This window comes from Macrosteles quadrilineatus, unplaced genomic scaffold (genome assembly GCF_028750875.1).
Source record: "Macrosteles quadrilineatus isolate MER2022 unplaced genomic scaffold, UCM_ALF_1.0 Scaffold_7__1_contigs__length_78375512, whole genome shotgun sequence".
In the NCBI taxonomy this organism is placed as follows: domain Eukaryota; kingdom Metazoa; phylum Arthropoda; class Insecta; order Hemiptera; family Cicadellidae; genus Macrosteles; species Macrosteles quadrilineatus.
In genome coordinates, this window is record NW_026542600.1 from 64,209,847 (window position 1) to 64,236,425 (window position 26,579).

At 31.7% G+C, this 26,579-nt stretch overlaps 1 protein-coding gene across 1 annotated transcript in view; it reads right to left on the reverse strand.

The window, feature by feature from the left end:
* The window catches only part of LOC128999049 (thiamine transporter 1-like), a 36,850-nt gene extending 10,884 nt beyond the window's left edge, over positions 1–25,966 (reverse strand). The window contains exons 1-4 of the mRNA XM_054425406.1: positions 25,861–25,966; positions 23,550–23,680; positions 22,553–22,646; positions 19,608–19,800 (exon numbers count right to left, since the gene is read on the reverse strand). Coding sequence (XP_054281381.1) covers positions 19,608–19,800; positions 22,553–22,646; positions 23,550–23,680; positions 25,861–25,966 — 524 coding nt within the window. The remainder of the gene's footprint in view (positions 1–19,607; positions 19,801–22,552; positions 22,647–23,549; positions 23,681–25,860) is intronic.
* Positions 25,967–26,579: the final 613 nt, after the last annotated feature.

Below are 26,579 nucleotides of genomic sequence, written 5' to 3' on the forward strand. Positions count from 1 at the left end.
TCAGGATAAAATTAACTTTGTATTTAAAAGTAAAATTGGAGAGTCCAAACAAATCTTCACTACGGGAACCACTGAGTTTACAGACCAAAGAATACACTTTATGTTTATCAACAAGGGTCCATTTAAATATCTGGATGTCAGGAGTATTAGAATATGGCTTAGGGCAGTTACTCAACAATTCAAGATGAGTAATTACATTATCATCATTATAGAGTTTATTTTGTGTGTTGTTTGAAACAGAAGTAAAGAAATTGTTGAGAGTGTTAGGTGTTAAAGTTGTTTTGGAAAATGTTTTAATCTGTCCTGATTCTTTTCTGATTATTCCCCAAGCTTTTTTACGTGTATTTTTGGATTTTGGATCATATATCGCAAAAAGTTGAGCCAAAATTTGTCCCAATTAGATTTTAACAGGCCATGTACATAATCTTGAGGAATGTACAAACTCTTACATTGACAAAGGCATTTATCTGAATCCTAACTGTAGTCACTTCCTTTGTACCCTTTCCAGTAAATTCAAACTCCTTCTTTTTTTATTCTTGATCCTTAAACTATAATTCATTCAACCCAAATTGGGTTGAATGAATTATAGTAACCCAAAAATCTTTTTCAATTTTTTTTTCAACGGAGGCTTTTACCAGTGACCTGTATTTTTTAAAATAACAAACAAATTCAGCGTTTAACAATAATGAATAGTAAAGAAAACCCAGTCTCACTTAAAAATAATATACAAAAGTTTAAAAATGAACAAAACATCTGTTCAGTTTTCACAATCAGTAAAATCTTAAACCTACTCTACTATATTTAATTTACTTAACAAAATCAAATGGTAGCCTAGTTCACCAATATTTTTTTTAAAGATGTTTGAATTTACTTGAAAAATATAAAACTGATATTGTATTAACTGTACATATAAACAAAAAAGGAATTTGTATAATACACAAAAGAACTATATTATGCCTGAATATTTAATATTAAGTAAACTTCATCAATTTTAAACAACCATTTCTTAAGGTTTTTTAGAAAATATTTTTTGTTCCTTGAGGTTTTAATGTTATCTGCCAGTTTATCAAAACATAAAATTCTTAGTAAAAAATGTGTTTTAGTATAAATAAACTTTTTACTCTTCTTATTTGTGTTTTTTATTAACTCTTAATAGCCTTCTTCTTAGCAGAAGTGTCATCAACATCATTTTCATGGTTGCTAATATCAGTTTCATCTTTAAATTCTCAGTCACAGTGTTCACCTCCTCTTAGTTAGCACGTTTTTCATCTTTACAATATTGGAGCTAGAATTTGTGCTAGGCTTAATTAAAGAATAATAGTCACTAATTAAAACGTGTTTAGCCCAAAAAGCTTATACTATATTTTTTAACCATGATACAAAAAATTGTTGAATAAACTTTACTATATACACTGATTGAGATATTAACAAATTATAAAAAAAATCTTTATTTGGCAAACTAAGTACTAATTTATAGACATCAATTGAAGAACTATGACACCTACGTAGGTGAGAAAATGAGGAAAACATAATTTACTGCCCAACAGTTCAAGACAACGAAGAATATCTTGTGTAGTGAAAGGGGCATTCAAGAGGGGACGACACTTGGGAGAATACATGCTATTTAATATTCCCAAGTATTGTCCCCTCTTGAACATCCCAACATCTTCCTTTGTATCATTCCCGCTTAGAAATTTGTTCATTTTTCTTGATACGTCTCCACCTTCCTAGGTATAATAATTTTCACAAATTTCAACTTTTTGCATTCTCGATCTTCAATTCACTTGAAAGGGTACAAAGAAAGTGAAAAGTTTAAAAATAAACAAAACATCTGTTCAGTTTTCACAACCAGTAAAATCTTAAACCTACTCTACTATATTTAATTTACTTAACAAAATCAAATGGTAGCCTAGTTCAGCAATTATTTGTTTTAAGATGTTTGAATTTACTTTGAAAATATGAAACTGATATTGTATTAACTGTAAATATAAACAAAAAAGGAATTTCTATAATACACAAAAGAACTAAATTATGCCTAAATATTTAATATTAAGTCAACTTCATCAATTTCAAACAACCATTTCTTAAAGTTTTTTAGAAAATGTTTTTTGTTCCTTGAGGTTTTAATGTTATCTGCCAGTTTATTAACCCTCCGAGTGTCTCTAGTTTTTGTCTTAATGTTCGCCCATTTATTGCACAATCGCAGGGTTTTATTAAAATGTATCTTAGAAACTTAAAATCAATGTAAAGTATACTGTTTTATATATCATTTTGTTTGGAAAATTATAAACTTCAATGTAACATATAAAACATAAAAAAAATGTTCAACAATTTTTGTGGGGTTAACATTTCTCAAACATTATAAAATAAATGAAAAAAAAAATTATGTTTGCGCTCAATAAATTGTTATAATTTATAGGTCTACAAATATTTTAAAATAGCCACTTTGTTCAGAATTTTATGAGGATTCCAAAAATATAATAATATAAGGAAGTAGATTTGCAAATAAATAAGTTATGGGCAAAAAACAGATTTCGGTACATAGCGTTTAGCTAAGAATGCATAGCCTAACCATAGCTAGGAATCTGGCTGATAATTTACATCAATATCACTACCTACTTCTTCAGGATCATCAACCAGGCCTTCAAAATCACTTAAATCTTCTTATAATGCACCACGTATATCACTACTTATGATTTTTAACACTAAAACAATGATAAACGTAATAAAACACATCAGTCATCGGTGCGAGGTTAACCAAGCTGTTTACAAATTTATTTATTTATTATACATTCCAACGGCAGAGCCATTTGAAAAAAAGGCAACAAACAGTTTCCAACTTAACACAAACAATGTGACAATCGAAAGAACAATAGAAAAATCAACAATAAATAACAATAAAGATATAACAACATAAATAAATGACAAAATAAATAAGAACAATATAAATAAATAACAATATTAATAAATACAATATAAATAAATAACAATCCCGTTACAATAAATATGTAAATAAATATAATGAATGCGTAAAAATTAAAAAAATAGCGTAAGGCTGAAAAAACGACAAACACGCACGTCAGCTGTCTGCTACAATTATGATCGGCTCGAGAAAAAAAAGCGCTTAGAGACAGACCTCGGGAGAAAGCTTAGAATCTGCCAAAAAAAAAACTATACCTAACTCGATCCATTTCAATCTGATTTAATCAGTCATAGAGCTTTTGCCGTAAACAGTGTTTGTGAGTCGCAAAAGCGAAACAAAACACTACACAAAATGTGTTATGAGTCGCTTTTACGACACATAACACTCAGGGGTTAAATAACCAAGGCCCGATAAAAATAAAAGACTTAGTAAAAAATGTGTTTTAGTATAAATAAACTGTTTATTCTCCTTATTTATGTTTTTATTAACTCTTAATAGCCTTCTTCTTGCCAGAAGTGTCATCAACATCATTTTCATGGTTGCTAATATCAGTTTCATCTTTAAATTCTAAGTCACATTATTCACCTCCTCTTTGTTAGCATGCTTTTACAATATTGGAGCTAGAATTTGTGCTAGGCTTAATTAAAGAATAATACTCACTAATTAAAACGTGTTTAATCCAAAAACTTATACTATATTTTTCAACATTGATACAACAATTTTTTGAATAAACTTTACTATAGACTCTGATTGAGATATTAACAAATTAAAAAAAAATCTTAAAACTTTTTGGCAAACTAAGTACTAATTGATAGACATCAATTGAAGAACTATGACACCTATGTCAGTGAGAAAATGAGGAAAACATAATTTACTGCCCAACAGTTCAAGACAACGAAGAATATCTTGTGTAGTGAAAGGGGCATTCAAGAGGGGACGACACTTGGGAGAATACATGCTATTTAATATTCCCAAGTATTGTCCCCTCTTGAACATCCCAACATCTTCCTTTGTATCATTCCCGCTTAGAAATTTGTTCATTTTTCTTGATACGTCTCCATCTTTCTAGGTATAATAATTTTCACAAATTTCAACTTTTTCCATTCTCGATCTTCAATTCACTTGAAAAGGTACGAAGAAAGTGAAAAGTTTAAAAATAAACAAAACATCTGTTCAGTTTTCACAATCGGTAAAATCTTAAACCTACTCTACTATATTTAATTTACGTAACAAAATCAAATCGTAGCCTAGTTCACCAATTTTTTTTAAGATGTTTGAATTTACTTGGAAAATATGAAACTGATATTGTATTAACTGTACATATAAACATAAAAGGAATTTCTATAATACACAAAAGAACTAAATTATGCCTAAATATCAGTTGTTTAGTTTACTACTGACTAGGGTGACCCAAAACAGATAACACCAAGTGCATATTTAATGAGCGTTTATTTCTTGTTAAGTAACTAATGTTAATCAAAGAAAAGGCAATTTCAAGAAAAAGTAAATTATTGTTATTGTTAATAGATATATTAAAATTACATTGGCAAAAGTCAATATTCAAATTGCTCTTTTTTTACTGTCACACTCTTACTTCTCTAGGTTTTTTTTTAAATTTTTGATTGTTGATTTCTATAAAACATGAATGTTAAAAGGTTACCTTTATTCCATTTAAATACCTACTGAACCATCAATAATAACAAAATAAATTGTAAATTGTAAATACAAATCCAGGGAACCTCAGTATAAACACATATTGTTTGAATCTTAATTTACTTTCTCTTGAGTTTGTTCCTTTTCCTGTTCTAACAGGTGACTTAGTTCTTTTTTTCTAAAAAGAGATTGGCGGCCTCTTTCAACCTTACATTTGCCCGTCCACATAGACTAACTGCCTGTGCATGAAACCTATCCAGCAAAGCAAGGGGTGAGTCGGTACAGGTGTTTCTATAGTTCCCATCTGTTTTCACTTTCTTTGAAATGAGTTGTGTGAGTGGTTGCATGTGTGTGTGTGTGTGTGTGTCAGTGATCACGATGTTTGTATGCGCCTGTGATGTGCCTGCCGTGGCGCTGCAACCCGTAGACCCAGGATAGCTAGTCCACATCCTGGTGCTCGTCACAGCGGCCGGCTTATCACTCCCCTCTCACCCCCCTCCCAGCACCAACTATCAACTGCCGACTATCTCTCTCGCTCCTTATCTCCTTACCCCAAGAAACTAAAGGCGGCACACATCAACGCCCAGTCACTGCGCTCCCATATCGATGAGGTTAGGGAGATGTTCAAATACAGGGATTTTGATTTGATAGCTGTTTCGGAATCTTGGTTGAAGCCGAGTATTTCATCTCATGAAGTGAACCTCCCTGGCTATATTCTGCAGCGAAATGATAGAACCGGCAAGCAGGGTGGAGGCGTTGCAGTTTATATCAGGGAGGGAATCAATTTTAAAGTTATTAACTCCTCACTTTCTGAGTACTCGGCAAAACCAGAATTCCTTATTATAGAAATTGGTCTTGCTGGGGCTGACGATCTGTTATTGTGTGTGTGTGCCCACCTAGAGCAGGATTTTTTTTTGGATTTTGAAAATGCACTATTAAACTCTTTGTTTAGATACAGTCATGCCTTGATTATGGGGGATTTCAATACTGACCTACTCTCAACAAATCAAAACTATGAATACAGACAACTGACTACATTGTTTAACTCTTGCAACTTAGATATACTTCCACTCGACCCTACACATCATGCTGCCGAGTCTGACACTCTCCTAGACTTGATAGTGGTGTCGGATGCTGCAGACATTATGCATCATGGGCAACTTCCAGTTCCAGCAGTATCTAAGCACGATCTCATATTTTGTGTGTTTTCAGTTAAGGCTCCTAAACCCAAGACTAAATTTCTAAAATACAGAGATTTTAAGAACATGAATGTAGTTGACTTTATGGCAGACATTTATGAAACACCATGGCACTTAATAGAAAACTTACCATCAGTTGATGAAATGGTGAATGAGTTAAACACTACAATTATTAATCTTTTTGACAAACATGCTCCAACAGTAAATAAACGTTTGACTAAAACACGTCCGGCACCATGGATAACCCCAGAAATCCGCAGATTAATGGCTAGACGTGATTGTATTTTTAGGAAAGCTAAACGTTCTCAAAACCAAACAGAAATGGAACAATATCGTTATCTTCGAAATAGAGTGAAACAGCTTTTGAGAAATTCAAAATTAAGACACATTTGTATGCTTTTTGAAAATAAAAACCCATCCTCTAGGGTTTTATGGCGCAATGTAAAAAGTCTTGGGCTTGGGAAGCAGTCTGAACCACAGAGAGATAATGTCCCTCTCAATGAATTAAACGCTTTCTTCTCTTCATATAGTCAAGTATCGACCAACAACATGTTGTAAATTACATCAACGAAATCAGAAACCTCCCTGATCAGGACCTAGGACATCCTAAGTTTACTTTCAGACCTGTAGTGCAGTCAGATATTCTTAACGCAATTTGTCGGATTCGTAGCAACGCAGTCGGATCGGATGGCATTCCAATTCGTTTTATAAAAGACATTCTCTTTGCTATACTCCCAACTGTCACATGCATTTTCAACACATCCCTAAGGCAAAGCGTTTTCCCTATTTCTTGGAAGTCTGCCCTTATTCGTCCATTAAATAAGATCCCAGCCCCGGCATCTTACCAGGATTTCAGGCCGATCAGTATATTGCCCGCATTATCAAAAGGCCTTGAAAGAATTGTGCATTGCCAAATGACGGTATTTCTGACTGACAACAACATACTTTGCAGCTTTCAGTCTGGCTTTTGAACGGCTCACAACACAGAAACAGCACTATTACGTGTGACGGACGACATTAGACAAGCAATGAAACGTCTATACAATTCTAACACTATTTGATTTTTCAAAAGCTTTTGACTGCGTAAATCATAATCTTCTTCTGGAAAAGTTAAGGGCCATAGGGTTTTCAAATGGTGTATTGGACTGGCTGGGATCCTATCTGTCAGGCAGGTGGCAATGTGTTGTGGTTGATGACGTACGATCTGACTGGGAGACAGTTACTGGTGGTGTGCCTCAGGGGTCAATCCTTGGCCCTCTGCTGTTTAAGTACTATACATAAATGACCTGAGTTCAGTCCTCACACACTGTAAATACCACATGTATGCCGACGACTTACAGATTATACGCATTTCTCAGCAAAATATATCAATGACAGTGTTCTAAAAATCAACGAAGACATCGAGAAAATCATTACCTGGACTGATAAACATGGACTTAGACTAAATCATACAAAAACAAGACCAATAATAATTTGTCATTCACGTTTACGAAACTCAATTGACTTTGACACAGTGAACTCAGTAACTATAAATGGGACAGCTTTACTTTACTATGACAAAGTGAAAAATCTAGGACTTACTATAAACTCGACGCTTACCTGGGGAGATGCAGTAGTAGACATACATAAAAAGGTGTTTGCATCAATCCACTCACTGAAGAAGTTACAGAATTTTTTACCTTTACACATAAAGTTACACCTAGTAAAATCACTTGTCTTCCCTCACTTCACTTACATGACTGTAAATCTCGCTGATGCTCTCCAACGCACTCAGAACTACTGTTTAAGATTTGTTTATGATCTGAGACGTAATGAGCGCATCACTCCTTTTTATGTTGATTCTAAATTACTAAAACTATGTGACCTAAGATCAATAAAAATTCTTATGATAACCTATTCAATATTAAAAACAAAATTTCCAAAATATTTTTTAAACGACTTTAAATTTGTAGCTGAAGAAAGTGTAAGAAACTTACGTTCTGCTTCAGTAACTTTGCGTATGCCTCATCATAGAACGGCAGTTTATGACAGAGCGTTTGTTGTTTCTGCTTGTCGCCTTTGGAATGATCTCCCTCTAGCCATAAAATCCTTGATAGCCGTCCCCGGTTTGTGACAGCACTAAAAACTTTGTTTTCTGGACATATGGCCATGGTTGGTATATCGTAGGCGTGCGCTTGGTTGATCACTGACAGGTGTGCGTGTGTGTGTGCTAGTTCTTGCGAGTGTGTGTTGTGTGCGTGTGTAGGTGTGTGTGTGTGTGTGGGTGTTTATGTAAGGTGGTATGTTTTAAAAAGTTTATTGTTTCTTTTTTACATTAAATATTGTAAATAGATTATAGTAATTTGTATTGTATAGTATATGTTTAGATTTGTATAAACAGGTTAAGTGTAAGAGAGGGCTATGTGGCCCTAACTTTGCCTGACTAAATAAATCATTTTTCATTTCAAAGAAAGTGAAAACAGATGGCAACTATAGAAACACCTGTACCGACTCACCCCTTGCTTTGCTGGATAGGTTTCATGCACAGGCAGTTAGTCTATGTGGACGGGCAAATGTAAGGTTGAAAGAGGCCGCCAATCTCTTTTTAGAAAAAAAGAACTAAGTCACCTGTTAGAACAGGAAAAGGGACAAATTCAAGAGAAAGTAAATTAAGATTCAAACAATATGTGTTTATACTGAGGTCCCCTGGATTTGTATTTACAATTTACAATTTATTTTGTTATTATTGATGGTTCAGTAGGTATTTAAATGGAATAAAGGTAACCTTTTAACATTCATGTTTTATAGAAATCAACAATCAAAAATTAAAAAAAAAACCCTAGAGAAGTAAGAGTGTGACAGTAAAAAAGAGCAATTTGAATATTGACTTTTGCCAATGTAATTTTAATATATCTATTAACAACAATAATTTACTTTTTCTTGAAATTGCCTTTTCTTTGATTAACATTAGTTACTTAACAAGAAATAAACGCTCATTAAATATGCACTTGGTGTTATCTGTTTTGGGTCACCCTAGTCAGTATGTTATAACACTGCAAATCTCTGACATTGATGATTGTGTGGTCATTCTTTGTTACAATGATTCTCTTACTGTGATAATGTTTTGTTGTTAAGCTTTAAGGTGCAAACAGTTCCTGTTACATTTATCAGCTAGTACTTTACAATAAGATGACATTCATAAGTTTAAGCCGTAGATGCAATATTGGGGAACTGACATAAAGCACCAAAAACGCTCAAAAAAACCATAGGCTTTTTTGCAATAGGATATGTGCAAAGGGCAACTGGACTTTCAGGAATTTTACAAGGATTCTGAAAATTGCAATAATACCCATTTAAATATGATTTTTAAAGCAGCTGCTGCCATATCATTGAAGCCAATACATGTTTTTTTACAGGAAATTAAACATTAGCCGTTCCGTGTTTTTAAAAAAACTCTTAAATTTTAGAACGACAAATCAAACGAACAGTAGATGTTTATACATCATTTTAAAGGTTATTAACTGCCAAAGTTTTTAGTAATAATTTAAACTCTAGAGTCCAGTGTAGTATAGAAAAACTTTGGAAAAAGTTATTACTTTTTTCTAAAAAATCACAAATTGAAACTTCCATTGCCAAATAAGGGCTTATACAGATGTTTTAACCCAATGAATTTGTAATATTAATATTGGAGGATTCTAAAAATGACAATGAATTTGGAATAAAAACAATGTTTAGTGCACTTATGGCCATTTTATGTAAGCAAATACAAATATTTTGAAAAAATCTTAAATTGTCCTTTATTCCCTACCTGTGAGGGCATGGAAACTTAAATTGGTGCCATTTTGTCACCAATAGTAGTTTAACAGATAAATTTTTTTAACACTAACTTCGTTCCACCCTGTATAATTAATTTATAAGTGAGCAAATAAGTGATTTTATGCTACAGTACACACAAAAAAGAAAATATAGGGCCTCCAAGGCTATAAATGCCTGTTTGGAGGTTCCATTTTAATTTTTAAAATAACAAACAAATTCAGCGTTTAACAACAGCCGAGTAGATCTGGACGAGAACCCTAAAAAAATTGCTTTAAATTGTTTTATTGGTTATTTTGACTTAGAATTATGTGTATTTACCAGGCAAAAAAAGTCTAATGAAATCAGAGTCTCGGAAGTCAAAAATTCAAGATGGCGTCCAAGATTTTGGTCAAATGTGTCCGTTAGCACAATAACTCAAGCAATTTTCAAGCGATTTCGATGAAATTTGGTACAAACGTGTAAACCTACATTTATTTGAACGAGTTCGCGAACCATGGGAACAGGGGTTTATGGGGGGTTTTATGGGGTAAAAATTGGTTTCTCCCATTTTTGACCCTAAAAACATAAAATTTTGCAATTTATTTCGAAACCACTTTAGGGCTCACAATACAAACAATTTAGTACATTAAAGCGTTGTCCTGCGCCTAATAGTCACGGAGAAAATTCCAAAAAAATTTAAATTTAAAATGCCCATGTTATTCTTATGGAGAATAAGAAAACTTGTTGTAGTTAGCCTGTTCATGAATATATTTTTATCAAATTTCGATAATGCATTTGTTTCATACTAACTATTTAAAATTTTACTAAAAACACTTTTTTTCTTCCCTGTCGCAGCAAACCTAAATACTAGTTAAACTAGTACTATTTAAATAGGGAATAGATGTGATATTTGTAATGTGATATTTTAGAGTTAATTCAATCAGGCAAATGGATATTCACTTAGTCTGCAGGTTTGCTGCGGCAGGGGTATTTTAATTTATGAGTATTTTTTGCTTGAACAGTCCTTTAATAGGTTTTAAAATAAAGATCACAAGCTAAAATTCAACATACATATTTACCCTAATAAATATAAATTCTATAATTTGTTTGTTTTAATATGAACTAGAGGTCGTCCAGTGGTCGAAACTCGACCAAAGATTTGTAATGTACAGACTTCTCTATTTTCGCCCCATACTGTAAATAAAACATGTGATTGGAGTTTCTTCAATTTGTTTTGATTTTCTGTTTATATTTCGTTGTTATTTCGTCACCAGCATGGAAACCCATAAAGCCCATGTTAATTTTTTTGAAATTTCAAATTCATTTTTTGTGCTTATTTATGAGCCTATTTTAGTTTTTAAAGGGATTCTGCACACCTACAGAAAAATATCTTTCTAACAGTATGCGAAGATTTTTCCTGCGATGCACACGAGCTGAGAAAAAAGGTTTTAAAGAAACATGCTTGCCTATTAATATTATAATAGATAATAGATACCCAAAAGGTTAATATGGAAAATTCCAGAGCCACTGGGGTGGAGCCCGAAAGGATTTTTTATATCCCGAAGAATATGCTTGTATATTAATCAGGAATCTGAGCTATCATAAAGCCACATTTCAGCCCCATACGAACCCAGTGTTTCCATTCGTGGGATTATTATCCCGAAAACGGGATTTTTAGACCTTGAGCGGGATTAAAACGTGATGCGGGATAAAACAGGATTTTTGTCAGTGACGACTATTTATATTTTTTTCTACTCAATTTTAGAGAAAGACTAACTCAAATTGTTTAAATAATGTAGCAAAATATAATAGTGTTGTTTAAACAACTTATAAAAATAATACGTAAAGTTAAATGCTAGGAATTGTACCAAAAAAATCATGCGGGATAAAACGGGATTTTTTGCTGATTTAAAAGCGGGATAAAACGGGATTTTTCGACCCAGTAAGCGGGATTATTTTTTTGGTCGTGTGGAAACACTGTACGAACCAGTAGTTAATGCGTGATTAAACTTCAAACAAACAAACTTTCACATTTATAATATTAGTACTATAGTCACGCTTTTTTGTGGTTAGTAGTAGAGCACTAGTTGCTTCACTAGTTTTATGAAATAATTTTGGTTTATTTTACTTTTTATTTTGGTAGGAAAATGATTAAAAAATGTTGATCCCATAAAGGTTTCCTTTTTTTCGTTTTTTTCAAAGAAGCTGAGATTAAAAAATGTTTATCATTTTTATTTCTAGTTTTAAATGAATGGACATTTTTTATAATTTCCAAATTTTGTAGTTAATTTTTAACACACATAACACATTATAGTATATATTTATTTATCAGACAGTCAAAATGTGTAGTTTTGAAAATTTATCTTTTACAGTTATTCGTTTGTCTAAGTAGAGCATGATTCTTATTGCATTTTTGGAGTTTCAGAACTGTATCTAAATTTTTTGGGCGTTCCTCCATAGATTGACAGACCATAAGACAAAATATTTTTATTTTAGAATGTCCAGGTTACTAGTGACACACGCTTCAAAACATATAACCCTGAAGAAAGTTTTTGTATTATGATTTGTGTATATTTAAGATTTGTGTCTATGTTAAGCTCAAAAAAAGAGTAAGCTTAAGATCTCCTATTTTTTACGGGGTAAAAATGGGATTTTCCCATTTTTCACAGTAAAAAGTTGCAATTTATTTCCAAACCATTTCGAAGAGATCATAAAAACAAATAATTTAGTATACAGAAGCGTTGTTGTATGCCTAACGGTTACGGAGAAAATAAAAAAAGTGTACATTTTAAATGACCATGTTATTCTTATGGAGAATAAATAAAGTGTTATAGCTTGCTTGTCTATGGACATATTTTAGTGAAATTTGGAAATTTTTTTTTACTTCTTACTAAGCTATAAATATTTCAATAAAAAACACACGTTGTCTTCCTTGTAGCAATAAACCTTAGTACACATTCTATTATATGATATTTAAATAGGAAATAAATCTGACAATTTTAAGGGAATAATTTTGTGGAATTCCAGCCAAGTAGATGGAAATTCGCTTAGTCTGCAGGTTTTCTGTGGCGGGGGTATTTCGAGATAATACAAATTCACAGGTTTGTACCAAATTTGGTCTTAATTGGAGGTCAAGAAGAGAGTTTACGGAAAAATTTTTTTTTTAATTTCTAGACACCATATTGAAAAAAACCCGATTTCCGAGACTCCGATTTTATTAGACTTTTAGTATATTATTTCACAAACTTATTGGAAATATAAACCATCAAAAAATCTTTTAAAGCAATTTTTTTAAGGTTAAGGGGTTTTATTTCATATCTTGACTAGACTACAATAATGAATAGTAAAGAAAAACCAGTCTCACTTAAAAATAATATACAAAAGTTTAAAAATGAACAAAACATCTGTTCAGTTTTCACAATCAGTAAAATCTTAAACCTACTCTACTATATTTAATTTACTTAACAAAATCAAATAGTAGCCTAGTTCACCAATATTTTTTTTAAAGATGTTTGTATTTACTTGAAAAATATGAAACTGATATTGTATTAACTGTACATATAAACAAAAAATGAATTTGTATAATACACAAAAGAACTAAATTATGTCTGAATATTTAATATTAAGTAAACTTCATCAATTTTAAACAACCATTTCTTAAGGTTTTTTAGAAAATGTTTTTTGTTCCTTGATTTTTAATGTTATCTGCCAGTTTATCAAAACATAAAATTCTTAGTAAAAATGTGTTTTAGTATAAATAAACTTTTTACTCTTCTTATTTATGTGTTTTTTATTAACTCTTAATACAGTAGCCTTCTTCTTGGCAGAAGTGTCATCAACATCATTTTCACGGATGCAAATATCAGTTTCATCTTTAAATTCTCAGTCACAGTGTTCACCTCCTCTTAGTTAGCACGTTTTTCATCTTTACAATATTGGAGCTAGAATTTGTGCTAGGCTTAATTAAAGAATAATACTCACTAATTAAAACGTGTTTAGCAAAAAAAGCTTATACTATATTTTTTAACAATGATACAAAAAATTGTTGAATAAACTTTACTATATACACTGATTGAGATATTACCAAATTATAAAAAAATTCTTTAAACTTTTTGGCAAACTAAGTACTAATTTATAGTCATAAATTGAAGAACTATGACACCTATGTAGGTGAGAAAAGGAGGAAAACATAGTTTACTGCCCAACAGTTCAAGACAACGAAGAATATCTTGTGTAGTGAAAGGGGCATTCAAGAGGGGACGACACTTGGGAGAATACATGCTATTTAATATTCCCACGTATCGTCCCCTCTTGAACATCCCAACATCTTCCTTTGTATCATTCCCGCTTATAAATTTGTTAATTTTTCTTGATACGTCTCCATCTTCCTAGGTATAATAATTTTCACAAATTTCAACTTTTTCCATTCTCGATCTGCAATTCACTTAAAAGGGTACAAAGAAAGTGAAAAGTTTAAAAATAAACAAAACATCTGTTCATTTTTCACAATCAGTAAAATCTTAAACCTACTGTACTATATTTAGTTTACTTAACAAAATCAAATGGTAGCCTAGTTCAACAATTTTTTGGTTTTGTTTAAGATGTTTGAATTTACTTGGAAAATATGAAACTGATATTCTATTAACTGTACATATAAACAAAAAACGAATTTCTATAATACACAAAAGAACTAAATTATGCCTAAATATTTAATTTTAAGTCAACTTCATCAATTTCAAACAACCATTTCTTAAAGTTTTTTAGAAAATGTTTTTTGTTCCTTGAGATTTTAATGTTATCTGCCAGTTTATTAAATAACCAAGGCCCGATAAAAATAAAAGACTTAGTAAAAAATGTGTTTTTGTATAAATTAACTGTTTACTCTTCTTATTTATTATGTTTTTTATTAACTCTTAATAGCCTTCTTCTTGGCAGAAGTGTCATCAACATTATTTTCATGGTTGCTAATATCAGTTTCATCTTTAAATTCTAAGTCACATTATTCACCTCCTCTTTGTTAGCATGCTTTTACAATATTGGAGCTAAAATTTGTGCTAGGCTTAGTTAAAGAATAATACTGACTAATTAAAACCTGTTTAACCCAAAAACTTATACTATATTTTTCAACATTGATACAAAAAATGTTTGAATACTATAGACTCTGATTGAGATATTAACAAATTATAAAAAAAATCTCAAAACTTTTTGGCAAACTAAGTACTAATTTATAGACATCAATTGAAGAACTATGACACCTATGTCAGTGAGAAAAGGAGGAAAACATAGTTTACTGCCCAACAATCCAAGACAACGAAGATTATCTTGTGTAGTGAAAGGGGCATTCAAGAGGCGACGACTCTTGGGAGAATACATGCTATTTAATATTCCCATGAATCGTCCCCTCTTGAACATCCCAACATCTTCCTTTGTATCATTCCTGCTTAGAAATTTGTTCATTTTTCTTGATACGTCTCCATCTTCCTAGGTATAATAATTTTCACAAATTTCAACTTTTTCCATTCTCGATCTGCAATTCACTTAAAAGGGTACAAAGAAAGTGAAAAGTTTAAAAATAAACAAAACATCTGTTCATTTTTCACAATCAGTAAAATCTTAAACCTACTCTACTATATTTAATTTACTTAACAAAATCAAATGGTAGCCTAGTTCACCAATTTTTTGGTTTTGTTTAAGATGTTTGAATTTACTTGGAAAATATGAAACTGATATTCTATTAAGTATTAACTGTACATATAAACAAAAAACGAATTTCTATAATACACAAAAGAACTAAATTATGCCTAAATATTTAATTTTAAGTCAACTTCATCAATTTCAAACAACCATTTCTTAAAGTTTTTTAGAAAATGTTTTTTGTTCCTTGAGGTTTTAATGTTATCTGCCAGTTTATTAAATAACCAAGGCCCGATAAAAATAAAAGACTTAGTAAAAAATGTGTTTTAGTATAAATTAACTGTTTACTCTTCTTATTTATTATGTTTTTTATTAACTCTTAATAGCCTTCTTCTTGGCAGAAGTGTCATCAACATTATTTTCATGGTTGCTAATATCAGTTTCATCTTTAAATTCTAAGTCACATTATTCACCTCCTCTTTGTTAGCATGCTTTTACAATATTGGAGCTAAAATTTGTGCTAGGCTTAGTTAAAGAATAATACTGACTAATTAAAACCTGTTTAACCCAAAAACTTATACTATATTTTTCAACATTGATACAAAAAATGTTTGAATACTATAGACTCTGATTGAGATATTAACAAATTATAAAAAAAATCTCAAAACTTTTTGGCAAACTAAGTACTAATTTATAGACATCAATTGAAGAACTATGACACCTATGTCAGTGAGAAAAGGAGGAAAACATAGTTTACTGCCCAACAATCCAAGACAACGAAGATTATCTTGTGTAGTGAAAGGGGCATTCAAGAGGCGACGACTCTTGGGAGAATACATGCTATTTAATATTCCCATGAATCGTCCCCTCTTGAACATCCCAACATCTTCCTTTGTATCATTCCTGCTTAGAAATTTGTTCATTTTTCTTGATACGTCTCCATCTTCCTAGGTATAATAATTTTCACAAATTTCAACTTTTTCTATTCTCGATCTTCAATTCACTTGAAAGGGTACAAAGAAAGTGAAAAGTTTAAAAATAAACAAAACATCTGTTCAGTTTTCACAACCAGTAAAATCTTAAACTTACTCTACTATATTTAATTTACTTAACAAAATGAAATAGTAGTCTAGTTCACAATTTTTTTTTTAAGATGTTTGAATTTACCTGGAAAATATGAAACTGATATTGTATTAACTGTACATATAAACAAAAAAGGAATTTCTATAATACACAAAAGAACTAAATTATGCCTAAATATTTATTATTAAGTCAACTTCATCAATTTCAAACAACCATTTCTTAAAGTTTTTTAGAAAATGTTTTTTGTTCCTTGAGGTTTTAATGTTAAATGTTATTAATGTAATTAATGTTAATTTATTGTAATTTTAATATATCTATTAACAATAACAATAATTTACTTTTTCTTGGAATTGCCTTTTCTTCGATTAACATTAGTTACTTAACAAGAAAAAAACGCTCATTAAATATGCACTTGGTGTTATCTGTTTTGGGTCACCCTAGTCAGTATCTTACAACACTGCAAATCTCTGACATTGATGATTGTGTGGTCATTCTTTGTTACAATGATTCTCTTACTGTGATGATGTTTTGTTATGAAGCTTTAAGGTGCAAACAGTTCCTGTTAAATTTATCAGCTAGTACTTTACAATAAGATGACATTCATAAGTTTAAGCCGTAGATGCAATATTGGAGAACTGATATAAAGCACCAAAAACGCTCACAAAAACCATAGGCTTTGCATTAGGAAATGTGCAAAGAGCAACTGGACAGTTTCAATTGGAAATTATAGAGCATAAAAATAAAAAAACCCATTTAAATAATCCTATGTTAAAATGCTTAACATATTTCATTCAAAATCCTTTGACAATCAGCGACATTAATTTTGTATTGTAATTTTAAATTTACAACCGAACAAACGCCAAACCTATGTTTTAAACAAATTTTCTAACTTAAAAGCTTGGGCAGTATTTTTTTTTATATAGAAAATTTTACACATATTTAGATAAACAATTTGTTACATAAAACTACCACATAGGTAGAAAATTGCTACTTAATGAAATTGCCACTTATCACTATTACAGTTTTAAAAAAAGGAAGACAAAGTACTATCTAACACTATACAAGTGAAATACTCTACTTCTACTTTTGAATCTGACAAGAAACTTATCAAACTCTCCAACAGGGCAAAATTAAGAGGTTTCAACCCAGCATTCTAATGACAATTTTTAAAATAAGATCAAAGCTATGGTAAATTTATATCATACTGAGTCAAGTAAATAAAACTTTGTACAAAATTTAAAGTCTTCAGAATTAGAGAAATTGAACATCTTAGTAACGGAAAAAATAAAAAATTAAAATGTCTAGTTACAATTTATAGTATTGTAAGATGTATTGATATCTATTTTTTATACATCTAGGATCACCGGAATTTTATCCCCCTGGAATTTTACCCCCTGGGCAAAGCTGACGTCACTATGACGTAGTAACCAGAGTGGCCAAAAGTTTGTTCGCGGCCGGAATTTTACCCCCGCGGATTTGGAAGTCCAATGAAAATAGCCAGAGCGTGATTAATAAGATTAGCGATAAAAACCGGAATTTTACCCCCTGTCCATATAACTAGCATTTAGACAACTGAAGATGTACGGGCCGGATTTTTACTCCCGGAATTTTACCCCCTGGCCGATTTTAGAAATTGAATGATTGATTTTCTTATTTCTGTTTTTAATTAATTGTAAAACATTTCATTATTTAGTAGCCTATATTTATTTATTTTATTTTTTTGTAAAGAAATTTTCTAAACAATTATCACTCAGTTGATTGTTTATACGTCATATTAAAACCAACTGTTGGCTTCAAAGATCGAATCCTAATACTAGAATCTCAAAATTAAAATTTAAAACCTGTTCGATTTAGTTAATGTTACAAATAAATTAATATAGGCTACTTCATAACAAAATGTTTACTATTAAATTAAAACAGAATGAAGATAATTAATCATTCTCACTAATTTATATATCTGGCCAGGGAGTAAAATTCCGGGGGTAAAAATCCGGGGGGTAAAATTCCGCGGGTAAAAATCTGGGGGTGAAAATCAGGGGGTAAAAATCTGGGGGGTAAAATTTCAGGGGTAAAAATCCGCTACCCCGTAAATCCAATTAACCTCTATTCTTAATAACCTCTTAACCTTAACCTCTCTATCTTATTTTAAGTTTACCAAGACAATTTAAGAAGTGTTTTAAGCATGATTGAGTTATGGTTTTTCTTAATAACACTGCCTTATTTAAAAACATTTTCCGTGAAAATAGCAATTATTTATCATTTTGTGTTCACTATGCATTGTTATTAAAACATAATTAGTCTTTGACTTTCTAATGTGGTACTATAACCCCTAACCTCAAAATCTAAGAGACCTCCGTGTTATCTGAGATGCTCTGTAACCGAGGTAGTCTCAGTCCCAACAACCTCGGTTAATTGAGACACTCTCTGTAGCGACAAAACGTAAAAAAGTTGGTTTTAGCTGAACTATTTATTTAGCGTTCATTTGAATAACCGAGGTTAATTCATGTAGAATGACAAGTATTGTTAAAATTAAAATGTCATTTTTGTAATCTTTACAAAATTTATAATAGGAATAATACATAAATATTATGTATGTTGAATGAGTTGAGTTGAAGTTTAATTTCATCATAAAAGTTAAAATTTTTTACGAATACAAAAACTAAATAAATATTTACATTCTTATTTCTAGCTTGCAGAGTTCCGAGGAAGGCTCTGGCCTTGTCATGGTCAGATATAAGGTGTTCTATTATTGTAAGTGGAAATGCCCTTAGTCTTGAAGTTTGCTGCGGTGGGGGTATTTATATTATGATCTTAACATATTCAATATTATTTTTCACTGAGTTTATTAAAACCATGTAAATTAAAACCCCTAATAACCGAAATAAAGGGTAAAAACCGTTTCGGATAACCTTGTTTTCTGAACTGCTTGAGATCCATGTGGTTGTCTACTCCATTACATATTGTTGGCCAAGCCAAACCAATTAATCGTGCCACGGTGGATAGTTCCTGTTGCCTAGCTAATTTTCCAATTGATTTTATGGTTCAGTAGACTAAATTTTTCATGAATCCAGACAAATGTAAATCTACAATTTCCCTACATATGGGCATGAAATTATTTACAATTAAAGAGTCAGTTATATCACACTAGTAAATGGTAAGCTGAGAGTCCTGCTACAGGGGGAGCGAGCTGGTCTAGTAGTAGAGCGCGGGGTTTCGGTATCCGAGGTCCTCCGCCGTTCACCAATGGATTTTATCCATGTGATAATGCCGCAACCCACTAGGACTAGCCTGAAGTAATGTGTAGTTCCGGGTTAGAAATCTTAATATCTACTCATACTTACTTAGTCATAACTAGCATTATGTTGTAGAGCATCCCGAATATGATATAAGCAGTATATGCCACAAACATAGAGTCAGTATTTGCACTGATCGCCAGAACCACTCCTTGCAGTATAGTCAACAGGCCAAGAAAGGCCTCTCCATATTTGGACCAGTTGGCATTCAGCTGACCAAATGCTAGAGTTGACACAGCACCTGCAAATGACCATCAATCATGAGCAAATAAGATCTAAAACAAAGAACAAACATTTCTATGGGTGTGTGATGCATAAAAAATAAATTAAATACGATTTGATTCTTGTGGGAAGGGCCGATTATAAAGCATTACATATAGTTGGCACAGAACGTAGAGAGACACCTCCTCAGGTAGAACGGGCCGTCCTAATCGGTTAGGTTAGGTTAGGTTCACCAATCTCCCTGATCAATAGTCCCTAACACGCCCACCCAACCGCAAACCACGACAGGCATTGCTTGCCGTGACCCACCTCCGTCCATCCACAGTTAGCAATAGACAGTAGTGTTTAGTTTCAGATGTTGTGTGTTTTTGTGTAGGTCAGTAAATTAAGTAAATAGAGTTACCCTGTTAATGATTTTGTATATGGTATATTGTATTGCATTAATAAAGTTACAGTGAACCCCCCCCCCCCCCCCCCCCCTACGACTACTACTCTTTCTCCAAAACCAGGGTGAAAGAAGATGTTTGCAAAAGTTCAACATTCTAATAAGGAGCTGAAAGTTGACTTGCAAGTTTCTTTCCATACTTGTTTTTTTAACAAATTGAAATCTATTGATATCTCATGATTCTGTTAAATATTGTTAACCCATTGGCGCCGACGTACGAGCGTTACTCGTACGGCCGCTGCAGGCCCGGCGGCCGACTTACGAGTGCCGCTCGTGTCACCGCTAGGCAGCGCCATTAGTTATTTAGTTATTATTATTTTTCGCCCTTTTTGTTTCTTCTTACTATTATAATGTTTATAAATATCTTGCTTCTTGATTTGCGTATTTACTCATTTATTTTAGCGAATAACAAACAATTTTGTGTTGCCATGGAAACCACATATCACCAAAAATCAGCTGCGGTAAGGTAAACAAACAATAAAAAAAATGTTATTACTTATAAAAGTACACAACTTTTGATTTTTCTACGTAGGGAATCGATTGAACTTTATAATAGTAGTGTTATTTGGTGTCTGGATTAATCTTGGAATTTGTATATCAAGTTTACTTTCAAAATATTGTTTTTAAAATTTTATTTTTATAATCTTTATATTTATATTTTTTTTAGTTTAGAACTTTGACTATCCAATTACCACTTTTCTGTAGACGATTTAACTGTGAACAAAATGGTGAAAGAATTATTAATTTATTACCTAAGGTTTTTTTTCTATAGCAGTTAGAGTAAAAGTCTACAAATTCGGTAAAATTAATTGCCGCCAGAGGGTGCTGCAGGTAGCGCATTAATTCCTTCCCCAATGGGTTAACATTATGGCATTTTACTTAGTGACTGTTGCAAATCTTAATCATAGTGTTAAGTTTTGCAATAGTTTCCTATTATTTTCATTATTCTTTTTTAGCGATAACTACAATTTCACAAAACAGCATAAACTAATAAGTATGGGAAGGTGGCAGTACCTGAAAGCCCAGGTGTCATTATAATGGATACATTTATTGTGCATGACAAATGTTTCATCTTAAAGCTATGTGATATAAAGCGAACTCCACGGTCACAATCGGAAGAGTCTTGATAGAGGAGCTATAAGCCCTGATCCCATTAAATCTCCTCAAGTTCCTAGAGCTGTTGTCCCTACTGAAAGAATGGCTCATAGCTTAAAATAATAATATATTAACAATTGACAAACTGCAAGAGGATTTTAAGAGATCAGAGATAATAATGTGCTAGGAGGATAACCTCTATCTTATAATCTCAGCAAAACAAGCTTATGGGAATTTAAATAAAAAAATTACTATAAGTACTTTAAACATATACTGTTCACTATAAGAAAGTGATGAATAAATGAATATCCTAATATCCCCTGAGTATCCTAATGATACTCATGATACTAATGATACTCATGATACAAATGAATTAGATCTGCGCAGTAGTATACATTCTCATAATACTAGACATAAGAACAATTTAAACTTAACCCAACATAGACTTAGGTAGTTTTTTTAATAAAAAAGCTACTCATTTTGGCTCTAAATGTTTAAATCATTTGTCTGAAAATTTAAAAAGCAAAATTAATAACCAAAACTTTAAATATCTGGTTAAAAATTATTTGTTAAAAAAAAGCTGTTATTCAAAGGAAGAATTTTTCGATTCTAGTTGATTATTTGAGATGTTCAGAGGTATATATGTAAATGTATATACTTCATGTAATTTAACTTAGCATATACAAATTTTTAAGTATTGTTATTTTTTTCACTAAGTTAAATCTAGTAAGTTGATTAATGGATTATTTCAATTAATTTTTAAATAGCTTTGAGAGAGCTTTGATGTAGTTTACCATAAGATTATAATTATTTTACTTTACTGTGACACTATTTATGTATGTATATACAAGATAAATAAATAAATTTGACTATAACTATGACTATGACATAAATAAGTGTAAGTGATGATCAATTGGGCACTCAAATCATCATCAGTACGTATTAAGACACTGGCATACAATGCTATGTTAATAGTAGGAATATAGAAGGCAGATGAGCACCACACACGACGAGCAGACTCTACTCACCGGGAATAGGGGGTTTATTTTTTTATTAGAAAGTTTGATGAATATAAAAGCCTTATGGTGGATGACCCATTGATTCTCGTCTTTAGTTAATCATAAGTTTTTATCTAAGTGCAAACTACAGTATGACTGAAATATTTTAAATATTTCAACAGATTACTATGAAATATAAAACTTAAACAACTAGAAAAATTCAAATAACTTACTAATAATCGTGTAAACCGCTTCCACTGCCCCATTGTAAGCAACTTGTTGTTTTCCTCCAATTTTAACCCAAAGAATTTGAACATATGTCATCATCTTCATATTGGAAACAAAAACCCAAAAACAAGCTTTAACTAAAAATAAAATACTAAAAAACAGGTCAAAATATCTAAAAATTCAACAAAACCGAAAAAGTGAATAATTACTAATGAAAACGTAATAAAACACTAGACTTAGTTAGCTTGATTAGCATAAAGTAAAAATGTAAATCAAAATAAAACACTCAAAATTTAAAAAAACGTTTTTACTAGCACTCGTGATATTTTTGTTTAAACTTATACAGTTAGGCTTTAACTCCAGGTAATTTTGTGTCAAAATTAGCAATTGAAACATGAAATTCAGGTAAACATAATATGCCAAAGATTAAAAAAGATGTATGGTTTTTATTGTATTATTTTTTTATGTAAACCCCAAAAGCTTACTATTTAACAGTCAATAAAAATATTAGTCAACAAAATTGCAAGATTTTGGGTTGATTGGCAAAGCAAAGGTTTGCCTCTTAACTAAATAAATATATTCCTCTGGCTAATTTTCTCAGATCTTAAAATATGCTTCAAATGATAATCATGCTAAAGCACCTTAAGTTAATTTGATCTTAAATTATTATTTAAATAATGAATTATATGTTGGGCTGCATTTACATTTGCCTTAACTGCAAACACTTATTTATTCAACTTTACAAGGCAATATTTTTTATTTCATTGGTTTTTCGAAAGATTGCTTCATTTTGGGTGTCAATAGAAAATCAAATTCCAAATTTAAAATAAAATCTAGACTTTTTACATATTTCTCATTATTTTATGTCTCCCTACTTTTATTACAAAGTCCAAACTGTAAAATCAAAGTTCAAAGTTATTTGATTTACTGTTCCAGTTATAGCCCACAATTTTAATGTGTATGACCAATTGACATTTTAGAATATAACTAAACTGGTAATACCTGATTGTAACCACACGTCGCTAGCGCCACCCAGATACAAAACTTGAGGACATACAGGTTAGTGTACGCATCTTTCAAATCCTTCCACAGTAAAGAGGCAACTTGATGGCAGTTTGATTCTCTTCGAGTGTCTGTATTAAAAGACAAACAGTTTTAAAAACAAAGTAATGTTTATATTATATTGTTTGTTTAATTGTCATTAAACTGAGTTGGTTTTTGTTGAATGTTATATTTCTTGTACCATAAATAAATAACCGGAGGTTTAATGTGGACTGATTGCTTATCAGTGTATTATGTCCTCTGGTGTTTTGAAGAAAATTTTGTGTAGGTACCTTTTAAGAAAAAAAAAGAAAAAAAAAGAAAAAACAAACATAAAGCAAATTTATAGTAAAAGCCAAACTAAAACAGATTAATACGTCCACAAAGTCTTGGTCTGATAAGGAAACCGCATAGTATGAAAACGAGTGATAGTAGGATAAAGATTTATTTACAGATATAACAGGTAACTTCTTAAGATTTTATAACTATGTACAAACGTAACACAACTCTACGTGTGCGCCTCCAGTGGCCTGAAGATCTTCTAGACGTCTTTTCAGTTTGTCCCAGGTTTTTAGTCAGCATATCCAAGGTTACAGACGCCACAGAATTCCTGAATCGCTCCCGCAAGAGTGTGTAAATTATGAACCAGGGAAAAATAGACAATGTCCTGGACAAATACCCACAAAAAGAAACCCGTGGGGGTTACATGGTGGGAACGAGGTGGCCATTTGGTCGGGCAATCACGCCCGATCCAGCGACCGGGGAAGTGAAGATTTAAAAAAATCCCTCACGGATTTAGCCCAATGAGGTGGAGCACCTTCTTGCTGGAAAATTATCATAAGTTGCAGTTCTTATAATTGACATACAACTCCAACATAACCAAGTAAACAAACCCATTTACATTTTCTTCAACAAAGAAAAATTATCCAATGATTCCATCATGCATTACACCGCACCAAAGATGTAGTTTTGGACTGGCCCTTTCATTTTAAATCACGGTCCTGGGATTTTAACTCCACCAAATTTTTCAATTATTGTGTCTGTCAACCTTCCCACTTACATGGATAGTCGTTGAACTGCTATAGGGGATTGGGTTTCGTGAAACAACAACACAAACTGTGATTTCTCTTGTAAACTCACCATTTCTGATTTGTTATTATATTGAATCATGATTGTATTGTTGTCAATCAGCTGTGTTTAGGTATTACCAATTTTATTGAATAAAACTTGATTAAATTCCCTTCAAAACAAGGCATATAAGTTAAGTGTGGCTCTAATGGTTTTTGTACAGCAAAGCTATTAAATCAGACCAAGACTTTGTGGACATCTGGTATTTTAGAGCCTTTGTGTCCTAGTAAAGAAAAAAATTATTTCGTTGTAACAGAATGTTTCACATAATTAATCTATTTAAATTATTTCATGTAAAAAATATATTTTACCTGTAGTAATAAACTAAACTATAAATTATTCCAAGTCATAAATATTTTATTGCATAAAAGAAATGCTGCAATAGGATTGAAGTATATCCTACTGCTGCAAAAAATCAAATTGCTAGTTGCTTTTTGTATTCTTTTTACAGAGGTTTATAATAAATGGAAATTTAAGTTTGTGTTTAGATTTCATTCCAGTATAAGCAACATTAGTTCAATAAGCACTTAGGTTTGCTGTTTCAAAGATAAATTTATTTTGTTTTGATCTAATATAATCACACAATAGATATATAAAATGATTCAACACAAATTATTTATGCTGAAGAAGGATTACATAGGAGACAATGTTTTATTTATACTAAGCAGTTTTATACATATATCTTAGTAACCAATAGGTATAGATAGATTTAAAATGTATTTTATGAAATTTTCATTTTTTTTAGCTGGTTTTTAAGGTAAAAGATTGATTTCAGAGCACAAAGCCCCATTGTCAGAACACATTGATCTGGTTACTTATTCAAACAAATGTTGGTTTATACGTCTAAGTCAAATTTCAATAAAGTAAGATAATATCTACGAAGATTTTCATTTCTACAGAAGACACATGAATATGTGCAAATCTAACACTTTATACTTCCAAAGTTTTTGTCTTCAAAGAACCGACCCTAAAATGAAAAGTAGAGTTATCCTAGGTGTTGATCATACCACGTAGAATATAGTAATAGCTTTAAGTACATTTGCTAAAACCAAACTTAAATAGGCTTTTAAATATCTGACTACACCCAAAAACTGTAACACAAAATGCTTCACATAGATGATATTTGGGAACAAACATACTATACCTTGGGTTTCTGAATCACTGGAAGGAACATCTATCTGAGAAGTAGTTGCTGTCTTGGTATGGACAGAGTCATCTTTGTCCTCATCTAAAACAATAACTGAATACATAGTAGACAGGATAGGAAATACACACTGTATGGACAGATATATTTCTATCATTGACTGAAGTTTAGAAATATAAATCTGCCATTTTATTGAATAAGTAATTATAATATAAATATTTTAGGTAAAAAACAATCAGAAGTTGTAAACAGGGAGGAGAAAAATTAATAATATTAATTTAAATTACAGCCCTACTGCCTCTTTTACAAATGCCTCCACCTTTTTAGGGGATATGATCAAATTTCTACTGTTGGGAAAAAAGTTAGACTCTAAAATAATAAAAGAAATAATATTTTTTTAGTTTTTAACTTGATTATTCAAGTATTTTCACACATTGTACAAATCTATGTTCCTCGTCACGTTGTCCGATCAACCTGACAGCGATTCTTGTGAACACGACAACATGTGTGTGTAAATCAAGACTATAGTGTTAGGGAAAAGGAGATTAAGGGTGCGCTCTACCTCAGCTCGGTAATCTCAGAACGATGTTCGAAGTGTCCGCCAGACTGCGCCGTGTCGGTGCAAGGGCATGATGGAGGGTTGAGGCAGGAAGCTAGAAGATACGCTGGACGCGCGAATAAGCAACCCGGTTGCGCTTGCGCGTGTGTGCGTCGGGAGC